Below are 15391 nucleotides of genomic sequence, written 5' to 3'. Positions count from 1 at the left end.
CACAAGCTGTGTGATCTTGGGTCAAGTCACCCAGCTTCTCCAAGCCTCAGTTTGTTTCTCTGTGCAATGGAGCCAAGGAACCCCGCCCCCACGCAGGGGGTCCCAGCAAACTCATAATGGCTTTTAGGTCTCCATTCCTCTCCCGCCACCTCTTTTTAGGCTCCAACATCCACCTGCCTCCAGACTAAACAGGCCACTCCCTCCTCTAACCTTCCAATCACAGACCCCATACTCTGGGACAAACCTTCCACTCTGTTCCATGGATATTTCCATTGGACTGAGCTTCTGGGGACGTTTCTCCAGCACTGAACACACAAGGGATCCTGAGAGTTGATCCCCAGTGTCCCGGGGCCCCTCTGATCACCAGCTCAGACAGCTTCTTCTGCCCATCCCACCACCCAATGTTGGCCTGAGTAGGGTCCCTGGTGCACAGTAATTTGTTTAAACAAACATCCGCTGAATGAACACAAAATGATCCACAGGAACGAGTCACGCCCACAATAAGAGAAGAAGCACCATGTGAACTCTGGGGATTCAGCTGTACTGGTCTGCAGGGACCCACGAGGCAGTTCCAAGGAAGGACTATTTTGGTTTTTTTTTAATAATAAAAAAAAAAGAACCTGATTTTCAAATTTAACTCTAATAGAGGTAAGTCCAAGCTAAATACACAACAGTTTTAAAAAATTAATGCTTTAGACTTTCAGGTTTTTTTTAAATTGAAAAACTTAAACTTGGGGTTAGTTTCTACCACTGAGCAAAATTATCTTGTAGGTAAAACAGAAACACTGTGGGAACTTCATTAAATAATCAGGGCCCTAATACTCATACAGTTTAACTCAAAAAACCAAGACGAAGAAAAACCTCTATTTAAAAAAATATTTTCTTGTTGAAAATTACAGCAGCAATCAGGAAAACGCAGACAAGATCCTAGCAGTTCCCCGAGAAGGGCAGCACTGCTTCTCCTAAGACCTAATATCGCTACTAAAACCTCAAAGCGCCTCACAGCCCCAGCCCAGGGCTTCAGGGTGGAGTGGCTTTGTTTCTCCTGCTGCTCTTCGGTCTGAGGGGCCAGGCAAGGCCGATTAGGGTGCTGGTGGGAACTGCAATTCATTACTTGGTTGCCTGGTAGCCTGTAAAGAGTTCAAAGTATTTCACATCAACACTTAATTTATTAACAAACTCCATGTGGACAGTCAGAAATGAGATGAGCTCCACACACCTGGGACCTGTAAGGGTATACACATAGTTTAAGAGAAAAAAAAGTGCAGCTGTAATCACCCATCTCATAAAACTGCCATCAATAGTTTTACATAAGGAATGGCATCGTGTGGGGCCAGAATGCTTAACTGGCTCTTCTTCTAGCAGACAGTCTCAGGAGACAGATGTTTGTGTTCTTTAAATCTGTGCATGGGACAAAATACTAGTGATCTAATAGCACTTGACACAGTTAAGCCAGTTCTTCAGAAATTCTCTCTAGTTAATAGAGCTGGAAATCAAAAAGGGGAGTAGAAACCTATTTTAAGGTTAACTTTAACCCAGCCTTGATGAGCAGGAACTCTATCTCACACTCCTACCCGAGAGAGGCCCTCAGCGCTCATTCACACCGACTAAGACAGTTCTACTGTGAGGTACACGAAAGCATTACTAAGTCAAGATTCTGAGGGACTTGCCTGCTGGTCCAGTGATTAAAAGTCCACGATTCCACTGCAGGGGGCACGGGTTCAATCCCTGGTTGGGGAAATAAGATCCCACATGCCATGCAGCACGGCCCCAAAAAAGGGTTCTGAAACAAACATTTAAGTACTGTGCATTTCCAGAAACAACCTTAACACTGAGCAGACTATCTCCAGTGTACCCCCTATTATATAGAAGTAACAAATTTACAATGGTTACCTAACTGGGTTGTAGAACCAGTCTCTTAAATGTTCTAGAGTATTTAGAAAAATCCCAGGAAGCCTGGAGGTTGACAGGGAGCATGTGATTTAAGGAGAATGCAACCGTGCTTCTCCCAAGCACCAGTGGTGAGCTGACCTTGAATCTGTCTCCTTTACTGTCCCATCTGTACTTTCTGTCCCTGCAGAAGCCAGTCTGGGCACAGGGAGCCCCTCTCCTTGCCACAGTGTCTCCTGCACGGCTGCTCCTGTTGATGGTCCTTACTACCCCATAAAGGAGGTGGTAGGTGTCAACTAGCGTCAGGGCAGACTGCACGCAAGTGTCCCCTGACACAGGATCAAGACCAAAGCCATGGACAGCAGCCCCTGTCATCATAGGCCTTTTAGTTTAAAAACCCCGCCTACAACTCTGAGGGTTAGGAAACTGCTTAGCTAATTCATTGCATCCTCCATTACCAGTTTATCCCAGGAGTCTAGACTTTCAAATTATTTGGAAGAAAATACAGACCTTTGGTTTACAGCAGAAACTTGCATGACCTCCTTATTCTGCCTCCAGGAATTCTGTTCCATTCTCCCCGTGCTTATTTTTTGATGGTTTTGGAAACCTCTCTTTACCCATCTCTCATTTTTAACCTCAAAGGCCTGCATGTTCTTCCGGTGGCGTCTTCCTAATGTCCCGACTGCACTTTGAGGCACAGGGCCCGTGTGAGCACGTGTCCTCTCATTCACAGGTGCCGCCACCTCAACGCATCAAAGGCCATCATGATTTCATCCCTAGGATCCCTCTCATCGTCTCCAGAGAAATCACTGAGAATACTAATGCCTGTGTTTTCATTGAAAGCCTGTTACCCCTCCTTGGGCTTTGATTCCATAAGCAGATGTTGAGAACATTTTTGCTGTAGAAATACTATACACAGCTTCAAGACCACATGGAGCCATGGTGGATGGAAGGCTCATCAGGAGGAGAGACTGAGACTCTGATACTCAGAGGTCAGCGGAGCGACTCAACCAGGGGCCACCTCACAAGAGAGATGGACCAGGCATGTTTCCACTTACGAGGCCAGCAGCGGGGGAGGGGTGAGCTGGCCCTCTGTGGGAATGCTGTCATCCAGGGTAGCCACGGACCTGATCCAGCAGGTATGGAAAGCACCTGGTCCACAGACCCCAAAGATCACAGCCCCACAGGAAAGAGCCTCTGTGCTGTGGGAGAGGGAAAGGCCGTGGCGGGAGGCTGGGCGAGGCTGTTGCGCCCACCCAGCCCCTCCCTCTGTGACTTCATGGTGTGCCTGCTTGGTGCCAGGAGCAGGGGAGTGACAGTGGGCAACAAGTCTCTTAAACAACTAGAAACCCAAGAGGTAGAGGAATGAATTTAAAGAGGGCAGTCTGCTTTGGGAGCAAGTTCAAAAGTTCGACCGCTGACCTTTTATCATAGCACAAGTCCCAGGCAGACCACAAGCATCAAACCGCCTCCTGACTCCCTCTTCACTTCCTCAGCTCCATCAGTACCAGCTGCCCCCACCCCCACCCCCAAGGCCAAAGATGACCAACTGTGAAGGTGTCTCCTGTGGGCAGTCATCCCAGCTCATGCAGCAATCTTTGGCATCATCTATTCCTCCCTCCCACACCCTTACTTGCAACCTATTTTTTTCACGGTAGGTGATCTAGAACTGACAGCAGGAATCTTGGGTTAAAATGGGCATGTTTGTTTCAACATATTTTTTAAAACCTTTTGAGATGGATTTGGATCTCAGCATTATGTTCCAAAATCATGAAGGAAATTTTATAATATGAATTTGACTTTATCGAATTTTCACTTGACAGTTTCACTAAACAAGTAGGTTACATGATCTTCATTTACATTAGCCTTTGCCATGTTTAGGCTGTATTCTTTCTCTTTATTCATTTATTTTTAAAGTATAGTTGATCTATAGGTTGGGCTGTATTTTAAACAGGGCTATGGACTCAAACCTTTAGGCTCAAATGTCTAATACTCAACTTCAGGTTCAAGGTACAGGTTCTAACACTCCACTCTTTGTCTCAATGTGCATAAATCTAGCCTTGTATTGACAGGTAGTACCTGGTCAGTTCAAAAGAAAATGCCAAGTAGCCAGATATGCACATCAATTCCAATTAAAAGGCATAATGATGAGTCCAACATACATGAGGTAATTATGCAATTAATTGTTCACAAAATGTTAATGACTTGAAAAAGAAAAAAAAAAAAAATTCCTCCTTGGAGTTCCTTAGAGTTGAAAATCTTAACTCAAAGACAAGGGACATATTATTTGGCACATCAAGTCCTAACAATTCCCTTAGAGGACTGGGTATCAGATGGCACTACTGGAAAAGGTGGGCACAGACCTTTTGCTATGCGGTGCTTTGGGCTACGCATAAAATAAGAAGCGATGTGTAGGCAGTAGCGATTGAATTGTTTATGCGCTCAAACAGTTGCCTTTAAGGATAATAAAACTGAGCATGAAATGAAGGTTCATGCAGGTCTATGAGCAAAACAAAAACAGAAACCCAGAAACCACCCCTCCACCCTCCCGGCCCCCCTGCCAGCCCCCCGCAAGTGCCTCCTCTGGGTTGAAACCCTTTGTGTCTAGAAGACCTACAGGCTTTATCCATTCACCTGGTGGCTCATGAAGACCAGAAACACTGTCATAGAAAGAAGCTCTCTGAATATTCTGAATCTCTAAAGCAGAGAAACAGCAAAAACAGGAGGACAGAAGGGCAGATACACAAACACTTCAGTTAGTGTGAAAGACATTTGACATCACAAGTCAATTTTGCAATCGGGCTACAGAAGTAGCTAGTCCAGGGCAGACCCCATGCAAACATTACTGTTTCAGAATTTGCACATCTGGACAAAGTTCTTTACAAAATAAATGAATACAGCTGAACCACTCCCAGCTCCAGGTGTAAGCATTATACAATGTATCAAAGGCAAATGGTTACCCCCATGTAAATGCAGGATGAAATTTAAGAGCAACAAGATACCATGTGCATTGTCTTTTATAATATTGTCTTGCAAATTATTAACAAATCAGGACAAAACTAATAGTAAGTTAGATTACTCTGAAAAAGGTGGCATTTACTATTAAAAATACACTGTTCTGTAATTTTATTTCCAATTCAGATTTTGGAAATACACTTTACTTCAAATACAAATAGTAACTACCATTATGGAAAACAAAATTCTGTTGTATAAAATGTTAAAGTAACAGTCAAATAATAACTAAGACGATACTTATTGATCATACCGTTACTGATGAAAATATCTCAGGAGGCACATTTACAGGAAAATGTAATTTTTAGGTCTTTTCCCCCTGTATGTTAGCCCCTAGAAGTAGTAAGAAATCAAGTGTAGCTGCTAAGAGATCCCATGACATCTTTTAGCAAAAAGTTGGGCACTATGAGTCTCTAGGGCAGGGCTGCCACCAATAAATCTGAATTCTCCTGGTCTGGCCTGGAGAAAATTCTGACACAAAGTCTATTTTAACACGAGTGTTTTATACTCAAGGTATTGCATCTTTGCAGGCAAACTACACTCACCCATCATATCCTCAAACATTCAGTCAACTTGTCATTTTCTGCTTTTGTACTGACGTGGCTATAAAAATATGCAACTATTTTTACGTTTTTTTTCCAGGACTATTTTTTTCCCAGAAGCTCTTCTCCCAAGACATCCCTACATCTAGAGTGAACAAGATGAATTCTCCACCCTACAACCCTTTTCAAACTCCTGGGCCTGCCGCTGAGCTCACACATAAAACATGCAGTCCTCGCAATCGGGGAAGCCTGGCATCCGGCTCTGCTTGCCCTGCCCCCGACCCGCCCAACGGTGGGTCACCTCCGAGAACCTGTCACTCGGATTACACCAAGTGACTGCACCTGAGCTGACGGATGGCAAGACCTCCTGCTAAGAGCAGCAAACACGCAGGATGACTCTGGAGCAGACACTGGCACAGCCAGGGCACGCTCGGGGTAGGAGTCCACTTGGCCTGTTCAGACCAAAGTGGTGACATGTGTTCCGGAGCTGCCTGTGGGGAAAGGTGAGGCCCTGGGAGAGTAGTGCAAACAGCTGAGGACAGCTGGACAGGGCCCGGGCAGGACAGGAGGGCCCTGCAGGCCTCACGCCTTTCAGAGTTTCTGTCATCAAGTGAAAAACCTCTCTATAGCTCATTCGGGAAAGCATAAACAGGCAGGTAAAGGCTCTCCAGACAGGGTCCTCCCTGTACCTGTGACATGGATACGCGTCACATCTTCACGGCAACTGCAGCCTCCCCTCCCACCTTCCCCACCAGATCTCTCATTCCTGAAACTTCTGACCTGATGCGGACAAATGCCCTTCTGTACCTGGACGGGGAGGGTGGGGCTGATGAGGAGCTGGGAAGGAGGAAGCCAAGGCAGAGGCCCCTCCGTCCTGCTCCCGCTTCTGAGTGTGTCCTGGGAAAGCCCTGGGTGGGCGCAGAACAAGTCTTTCATGGTTCTGGGATCCGCTTGACTGTGTATGATCCAGTGTGAGGCTGGACGAGTGAACGGGTCAGGGACTCAGCAGGTGATTCCCACCAAACTGCTTTTGGTCAAGCCCAGGACCTCCTGCCATGATTCCCCAAACACCTGCTTCTCTTCTCATTCAAAATGAAGAGAGAAAACCCACTTTTGAGACTTTAACGGTAGACCACTAGTTTCCTCTGTTCCTTTTCTCCTAGGCTTTGCTCTTCCATGCCCGCTGCTTTTGTCCTCGGTCACCTTGCTCTGAACTCCCTGCTTCTGGGGTCTTTCACCCCAATCCATCCGACAAGCCACTGCCCGCTTTGCTTCTTCAAGTTCACACTGTGTTCCTACCCTGACCTACAAACCTACTGATGCCATTCAGTTCATGAAGGCAAATCCATGGTACTTGCCAGAGGGTTTCTCTGTGGTCCAGCCTCTTCTGTCACCATTCTCATCTGCAAAATTCGCTCCGCCTGCTGGTCCCAGCCCTGCCCTAAAGCCTCAATGGGATTCTTACCCTGCGCTGGGATTTTCCACTTCCTCACTGTGATCATTCCTTCCACTGGCTCAACAACCCCTTTGCCCACACAAACATCACTTCTAAAAACACCACCCACTCCGATATGAATTCAGGTAAACTTTGTCACTCTGCGGTTAAGGCCCAATCAGGATGTAAATGCTCACCAGTGATGCTGGGAGACTGCCAGGCCCTTAGCACATGCTCAGGAGATACTGGCTTTGTTTTTTCAACAAATTATTATTTTTCAAGGACAAGAAAGACTGCCTCCTCCTTCGTGACATCTGACCTTAGCACCCCAGGAACAAGGCAGCCCTCCTCCATTCTGCATGTGACAATCATCTCAGGGGTCACCGACACTCAGCAGTCATCCACACGTCTCACCCACTTTGCTCTGAGACCTGAGCGAAGCTGGGGGGCCCCACACTGCCCAGGGCAGCACAACAATCCATTCCTGACTGAACACTACATTCCTGCCAAGCAGCGTCAGTCATTTTTGCCTCCTCTTCTTGGGATGTTTCCCACTGACCTGTGTGGTCTTCCTGGCCCTGTGGACCCAGTGGCCACCAGATCTCAGGGTCCCCTTTCCACTCTAGACTCACAGCTCAGACCTACTCTCATACTTCCCAGAGCACAGAGCCGAGAGTCCCTCTGCTGCATGGCACTGTGGATGCCACCTTGGGGTCCTGCCCTCTCCTCAGACCTCAAAAGGCTGCCTTGGTGAAGCAAGTTACTGCCAGCAACAGCGAGCAGCAGCGGCCACGCGCAGATGTCCACCCAGAGGGACAGTGATGAAAAGCTTGTTTCACCTGCTGGAAACCGCGCCTTTCCCCTAGTCCCTGCCTGTGCAGTCTCACAGCCACAGTCTCTCTCCAGAACACGTGCTGGAGCACATGCGCTGTGCCCACCCCCACACTTGCTGGAGCTGACCTAAGTGACCTGACTAGACCGTCTTTGACATGGTCATCATCCCCAGCTCACTGTCTCTGCGGTCATGCTTTTCTTTCTCTTTGCCCTGATGGCCCTAAGCCCTCTGATCTGCATTCTGGGTTTCTTTCTCGCTACCTGTGCAGAGACACCTAGGTGACGAGGTCTTGAGATGCTACAGAAAAAGCAGAAGTGAGCTGACAGGCCTGGGGTCAGGGTCACGGCCTAGGCAGAGACAGACTCGAAGCTAAGGTCCTCATGACCTGAGGCCAAGTGAAGTGGGAGGAACAACCAGGATGAAACATGTAGACAGCTAAGCTCAGAAAACGCTGGTCCCACTACAAACATGGACACAGGTGCTTTGCTCCTCTGGTCTACGATAAAGCCACTGAAACCGCCACCTGAGGACTGGTGGCGATAAAGACAACTGACCTATATGCAGATGGTCTGAGAATGCAGAGGCTTCCAGGGTTCTGCATCCCAACACCCCTGGGTTACGACTGTGTGGGGACCAGGGTGGCCTGAGGCAAACGTGCAGGTCTTATGGCTGTGCTACTAGAATGTTCCCACAGCATCTGACCAAGAAGGCAGATATCTTGTTACTCAAGTTTCCTTAAAGTGGGTAAAATCCGACACAACGGCAGCCCTGCTCTAGGGAAATTAAAGAGCTTTAAAGTAAGAAAATATACACACATCTCTATGTAAAAGAACCGTACATAAGCCTTAACTGTAAAAGATTCCAGTCAAGCTCGATGACAAACACGAGCACATTCTTACCATCCTTCCAGAGCTCTGCCACGAATCTGTCAGAGGACTGGTGCAGGAGGGTGGCCACGTTGTCATTCAGGGGGTCCATGTTCTTCATCAGCCACTCGTCTGCCTTGTAGTCCACCTGCCGGACCACAGCCAAAGGCGGAGAGAGGGGAAAAAACAAAAGCAAGAAAAACATATTCAGCCTTAACCCCAAACATTCACAGAATCTCTGCCAGGCAAAAGATGGCAACTTCAGGCTGAACCCAAGGTGCCTGGAGCACCGCCCCGTTCCCTCCCCAGCAACCAATCAAAAGGAAGTCACATATTCTGCAGCCTTCACCCTAAAAACCTTCCTCCCAAAGCACTGGGGAGCCTGGGGATTTTAAGCATGAGCGGCCCATTCTCACTGCTTGGCCGTGCAATAATTACCTCTCTCCCTGCTTCACATCCCAGCACATTTGTTACAACCCTCATCAAAAGTAGCAAAATTTCAAGCATGGTACTTTTAATGGAATTCTTTCACTCTTACCTTCCCTGCATAATGGATAATGCAAAAATCAGCTTTGTCTTTCAATTGACGTGGTTTCTGAAACTTGGAGTGGGACCCTTGCTCTTGAACGAGCTTTTCAACAAAGGTCTTATCTGTGGCTTTAGGGAACCAGCACTCTTCATCCAGAAGGGCCAGCACGCCAGGAGGGTTAGCCTGATAACAGAGGCAAGAAGAACTGACATAGTTTGCACATCACTGTACATGTAAGGATGTTTTCCACTGGGTTTGGCAGTTTAACTTCCAAAACAATTAGAGCTTCACGAGTATCTATGGAAAGCAAACTTCTAGGATAACAGGTACTGCCAAACTATAACTGTAACGCAAATGCTGAGATCTCAAATGGCTGAGTACTGGCAAGAAAACAGATGAATACTGTATTTCATAAACTTATTAAAAAAAAAATTCCAAGTAGATTAACTCCCCAAAAGTAGCAAATAAGAGACACCAGAAAGGAAACAGAAGGTATAGAGAAACTTAGTCTTTATAGTCAATAAACCCTCCACAACCTGGAATGCTTCAGACATTTTATATCTTATCCAGGTCAATTTAAGATTTCTGTTTAAGTGATGATTAAATGAGCATTTCACACTTTGTGAAATATTTAAAACTACAGTTAAGTAGAATATATGGAAGGTGATGATATAATTTATCAATTACTTTTTAGGTTTGTGTTGAGAGCCTGTGTTATTTCACTCAACTAACTCACTGAAAAAAGCCTGAGAGACACAAAGACAGAAAGTAGACTAGTGCCTGGGGTGCTGAGGAAAGGGAACGGGAATGACCGCCAAACGTACCAAGTTTCCTTCTGGGATGATGAAAACGTTGTGGGATTAGACAGTGGTAATGGTTGTACAACTCTATGCTGAAGCTCACTGAATTCTGTACTTCAGAAAAAATTTTAGGGTAGTGAACTCTGTCTCAAATAAAAAAGTGTCCGGAGTGTGCTATTCTGGAAGGTCAAAAACCAATGGAAGGACTTCCTTTTTTGGGAAGAGAGTGGGCATATACCTGAAAGCTAAACAAAATATTACAATAGCAATGGCCTACGCTATAGAGGTTTGGGGTCATGGTTTACTGCCATACTGCAAATATGGCAAGTTTCTGATCCAAGACTGAACGGACCAATTCTAGGGTACCACGATGAAATCAGCATTTGGGATAAATCCCTACCAGTTTTCCTCAACTCACAGGCCCTTTGTATTTATTAGAGAAGAGCTAACTCTGTACAAATAATGACTAAAAAGTAACTGGAAGGACGTCTCTAGTGGTCCAGTGGTTATGTATACTCCTTGCAATGTAGAGGACATGGGTTTGATCCCTGGTCAGGGAACTAAGATCTCACATGCTGTGCAGCATCTAAGCCACAGCTACTGAAGCCTGTGTGTTACAACTAGAGAATCTGTGCGCCATAAGGAAAGATCTGGCATGGCGCAACAAAGATCCCGTGTGCAGCAACGGAAGACCTGACACAGCCAAATAAATAAACATTAAAAAAAAAAAGTAACTGGAGGTCCTAGTTAAACATGATTGAAATGTCATAACGTGGTCAGAGAAAGGCTGAGGTTAACAGAACAGGAGCAGGTAGAAGCAGCTGAAAGTCCAGGACTAAGACCCTCACTCCCTGGCTGTTTAGTTCCCGGCTCCTCTATCTAAAAGAATTTGCAGGGTTCAGAGATGCTGAAAGAACGCTATAATCAAAGGCAAGCAGGCTTAGTAGGGATCCTACAGAAGAGATGGGCCAGAGAGGCATTTAACCCGATTTTACCCACTCACGACAACCTTGAGAAATGAAGTTCTGGACTAAGGTAAGTGAAACACACATCTTTCTGCCATAATTTTTACATTTTTAATCTTTCAATGAAAATATTTCTAAATTCTGAAAGAGGAGCCCAAATATAATTTAATCTTTTCTAAAGGACTCCAAGACAGCATGACTCAGAAGATCCATAATTTTGTCTCCTTTTTAGTCTTCCGATTTCATCCTTTAGTGTCAAGATGTCTGTTATCACTTTTCCTTTTAATTGAGGATTTCTAAAGAGTTGTTTGGGAGACGATGTTTCGTCTCCTGGTCAGAGTTTCAGAAGAAGCTGGCCGGAGGCTGGGCTACGAGAGGTCAGGACAGATGACAGCCTGGCAGGCGCCCCCCAGAGACACTGTTTGATATCTTCTTTCCAGAAAATACTGCCCTCACTCTACATTTTGAAAGGCTCCTCAAACGAATCATACTCCCATATCATTCTACATGTTATTGTTAAATGTTTTACGATTATAAACTCTTACAAACATTGTAAAGAGCACCTTTGTACTTACGAGGATAAGCTTCAGTGATCCCCCAAAATGGATCTGCATGACCCACCTAATTCATAGCTAGACACAGAACCAATAAGTCTTGGACATGTGCCTGGTTGAGCCCCACACCCACGAGAGGACAGGACACGACTGAGAGAAAAGACAGCTCGAGAAGGGTCTTACTTGCAGGCTCTTCACTTTTTAAATGGGTATTTCATCAAAGCATCCTAGTAAATTTAGATCAGAAAATTATCTTCACGCTGATGAGACAGGGACATTTCCGTCTCAGTTTATGGGAAGAAAAGCTCAAGGCACCGCCTGAACCTGGGTGGAGAGCCGGCCGGCAGGAGAGGGTCTTACAGGTCTCTCGATGAGGTCAATGCAGGGCTGCAGGTCGAGGCCAAAGTCGATGAAGTTCCACTCGATGCCCTCGCGCTGGTACTCCTCCTGCTCCAGGATGAACATGGTGTGGTTGAAGAGCTGCTGCAGCTTCTCGTTGGTGTAGTTGATGCACAGTTGCTCGAATGAGTTCAGCTGCAGAAGTGGGGCGGGGGAGGAGAAGAGGAGGGGGAGGAAGAGAGGACCAGTCAGTTTGTTCTCAAAATGTTCTCAAGGAGTTATTAACCAGGTCTCAACTACCCTAGACTGATGAGGATCTCTCTTAATCTACGCACAAGCCCCGCCACCCCACCCCCAGATCATGTTACTGGGAAACTAAAATGAGAACGTGATAAACTCAGTCTGCTATTGTAACTCAGTTCAGTTCAGCCGCCCAGTCGTGTCTGGCTCTGCGACCCCATGGACTGCAGCACGCCAGGCCTCCCTGTCCATCACCAACTCCCGGAGTTTACTCAAACTCATGTCCAGAGAGTCGGTGATGCCATCCAACCATCTCATCCACTGTTGTCCGCTTCTCCTCCTGCCTTCAATCTTTCCCAGTATCAGGGTCTTTTCAAATGAGTCAGTTCTTTGCATCAGGTGGCCAAAGTATTGGAGTTTCAGCTTCAGCATCAGTCCTTCCAATGAATATTCAGGACTGATCTCCTTTAGGATGGACTGGTTGGATCTCCTTGCAGTCCAAGGGACTCTCAAGAGTCTTCTCCAACACCACAGTTCAAAAGCATCAATCCTTCGGTGCTCAGCTTTCTTTATGGTCAAACTCTCACATCCATACATGACTACTGGAAAAACCATAGCCTTGACTAGACAGACCTTTGTTGGCAAAATAATGTCTCTGCTTTTTAATATGCTGTCTAGGTTTGTCATAGGTTTCCTTCCAAGGAGCAAGCGTCTTTTAATTTCATGGCTGCAGTCACCATCTGCAGTGATTCTGGAGCCCAAGAAAATAAAGCCTGTCACTGCTTCCATTGTTGCCCCATCTATATGCCATGAAATGATGGGACCAGATGCCATGATCTTAGTTTTCTGAATGTAGAGCTTTAAGCCAACTTTTTCACTCTCCTCTTTCACCTTTATCAAGAGACTCTTTAGTTCTTCACTTTCTAGCATAAGGGTGGTATCATCTGCATATCTGAAGTTATTGATATTTCTCCTGGCAATCTTGATCCCAGCTTGTGCTGCATCCAGCCCAGCATTTCTCATGATGTACTCTGCATATAAGCTAAATAAGCAGGGTGATGTACTCCTTTCCCTACTTGGAACCAGTCTGTTGTTACAGTAGCTGACATACTCCTTTCCCCACAGATTGGTTCCAAATAGTGAAAGGAGTACGTCAGTTACTGTAACTGATTATCTACAAATAAAACCATCTTTACTAGTGAATGCTTAACGAAGAGAAATGAATAAATGAGAAAGTGAGAAAAATGAAAAAAGACTCGGGAAGGTCAGAGGCTGAGGAGGCAAGCGCATCTCTGAGCACTTTGTGGGTCTGGAGAACAGATGGGCTGCTGTCCTGTCCCCTCTGCTCCTTACTTAGGCCAGTAGCTCCACAATGAGTTAGGAAAAAAAAAAAAATTTTTTTTTTTCATCTGTTACAGACATTTCAGTTTTTCTCTGTGTGAACTCTGCCCATTTCTCCACGGTGCTGTTGATGGGATGAAAAATGAAAGGATAAAGTAACAGGGGTAATTTTCTTAAAGCAACTGCGTTCTGTGAGAAGTACTCAGTCTTTTTTTCTGCCTCCATGCTGTCCACACAAGTACCATGGGGCCATAAATAACCTCTTTCATTATAAAAAGTGATCTTCAATTACAGAAGGTTTAATCAATCCCCAAGGAATAGACTTATGGTCTGAAAAAGCCACTCCAATCTTCCCTGGGAGGTGCTGCACTCTGTTTTAGAATGAGCTCATGCTAGGAGGGCGGGGCAGCGTCTGCCTTGTTCAATGCTGTATTTCTGGTGAACCGCATCAGCATTTGCAGAGCGCCTGATGGTGGTGATGTTTATGTGAATGGATTTTTCTCTGCCTTAAGATCACGGGACTTAGTGCTCTACTCAGCCTGAGCTACCATGTATGATGGTATTTTTGTTAAATAAAGGTCTACTTGCCTTCCATATTTAAGCTACTAAAAATATTTTTAAATTATTTGTTTTTAAATTGGTTAATGCCTGGTATAAAATTTGAAATGTACAGAGAGTTGCACTGAGAAGTCTCACTCTGATCACCCGCTTGATCACGCTCATCAACCACTGTCACCTATTTCCTGCAATCTTTCCAGAAAGTCTGCGCACTCATAAATGTGTGTGCTACCTCGGCTTTTTAAGCTTAACAAAGTATCTTGGGGTCTGTACTATAAAGCCACCCCATGCTTTACAATGGGTGCACAATTCTCTACTTCACGGATATATGTCATAATTAATCAAATCAACCTTCTGTGGTGAACATAAATCTCCTAATGGTGGACAGTTAGGCCTTTCCCATTCTTTTCCCATGATAAATAATGCTCACTAAATAATTCTGCATTTTTAGTATCTAAAACATTTTTCTACTATGTATATTCATGTCAAATCTGAAGTTCTACAGCTTTATATTTTATATCTCTTAGTATCCTCTTTTTATTTCTTTTTCAGAATTTTACTATCTATGCTTTATTAGTTTATTTTTCAAATTAGTTTTAGAAGCAGGTCACCTAGTCTTCCTCTACCCCTTAAAATTCCTATGAATAGTTTTTAAACAAGTATGTTCTATTTCAAGATAAATTTGGGGAAGATTTACACCCTTATAATGCTGAATTTTCTCACCCAAGAACAAGGCACATTTTTACATTTCTTCAAGTCTTTTGCTTTTTACAGTAGCACTGTAAAGTTGTCTTCAACTAAATCTTACCCATTTTTTCTCAAATTTATTCTTAGGTATTTCATCCGTTTTTTGCAGTTGGAAGTGGAGGTCTTTTTCATCATTATATCTGCTGATTGTTTACAGACAGGAAAGCAACAGACGTGCAATTTGCATGCAGCCACCTTTCATGATTTTTCAGTTATTCAGAAATCAATACATATTAAAGCAATCTCTTACAGTGTCAGTGGCAGTTTGGTGGATAAAACTACTATACCATAACAGTTCAGATTTTATGAGGACAGACATAATCCAAAAGGGTTCATTTCAAAACAAGACAATTCAATATCCAATTGGCCAAAGTATTACCCTGATCCCAAGAAGTATTTATGCCTTACTATATAATTGGTCTATCAAAAGAGAGATAAAGTTTTACATTTTTAGGAGACCAAAATTTTATCAAGGTTTTAGCAAAACCACAGTAGGTATGTGAATACAAACCTTTGATGGATTGATGCTGTCTGGAGAATCTAGTCAGATTAATAATGAAATATATTGAAACACATCAACAAATGCTGTGGGTGTGTCTTCAGAACAGAGACCATCACGTCTCTTCATTTCTCCATCTCACAAGGCTGCTCCCAACCCCCACCCAAACCACCATCATCTGGCCCCTGAGCTATGACACCACCACCCTCCACACTCTCCCCACGTCTGCTTTTCCATCT

At 44.9% G+C, this 15391-nt stretch overlaps 1 protein-coding gene across 3 annotated transcripts in view; it reads right to left on the bottom strand.

The window, feature by feature from the left end:
* MYH10 (myosin, heavy chain 10, non-muscle) overlaps positions 1 to 15391 on the bottom strand; it is a 122200-nt gene that overhangs the window by 32712 nt on the left and 74097 nt on the right. For 2 of the 3 annotated variants that reach the window (XM_010843030.1, XM_010843029.1), the window contains exons 13-16: positions 11789 to 11962; positions 9119 to 9292; positions 8614 to 8728; positions 4525 to 4587 (exon numbers count right to left, since the gene is read on the bottom strand). In XM_010843030.1, the coding sequence (XP_010841332.1) occupies positions 4525 to 4587; positions 8614 to 8728; positions 9119 to 9292; positions 11789 to 11962 (526 nt within the window). The remainder of the gene's footprint in view (positions 1 to 4524; positions 4588 to 8613; positions 8729 to 9118; positions 9293 to 11788; positions 11963 to 15391) is intronic. The other variant, XM_010843031.1, reaches the window with a different exon arrangement.

The sequence above is a fragment of the Bison bison genome, unplaced genomic scaffold (genome assembly GCF_000754665.1).
Source record: "Bison bison bison isolate TAMUID 2011002044 unplaced genomic scaffold, Bison_UMD1.0 scf7180017864180, whole genome shotgun sequence".
NCBI lineage: Eukaryota > Metazoa > Chordata > Mammalia > Artiodactyla > Bovidae > Bison > Bison bison.
Note: the sequence above shows the minus strand (reverse complement) of the source record. Positions and strands in the feature narration are given on the sequence as shown.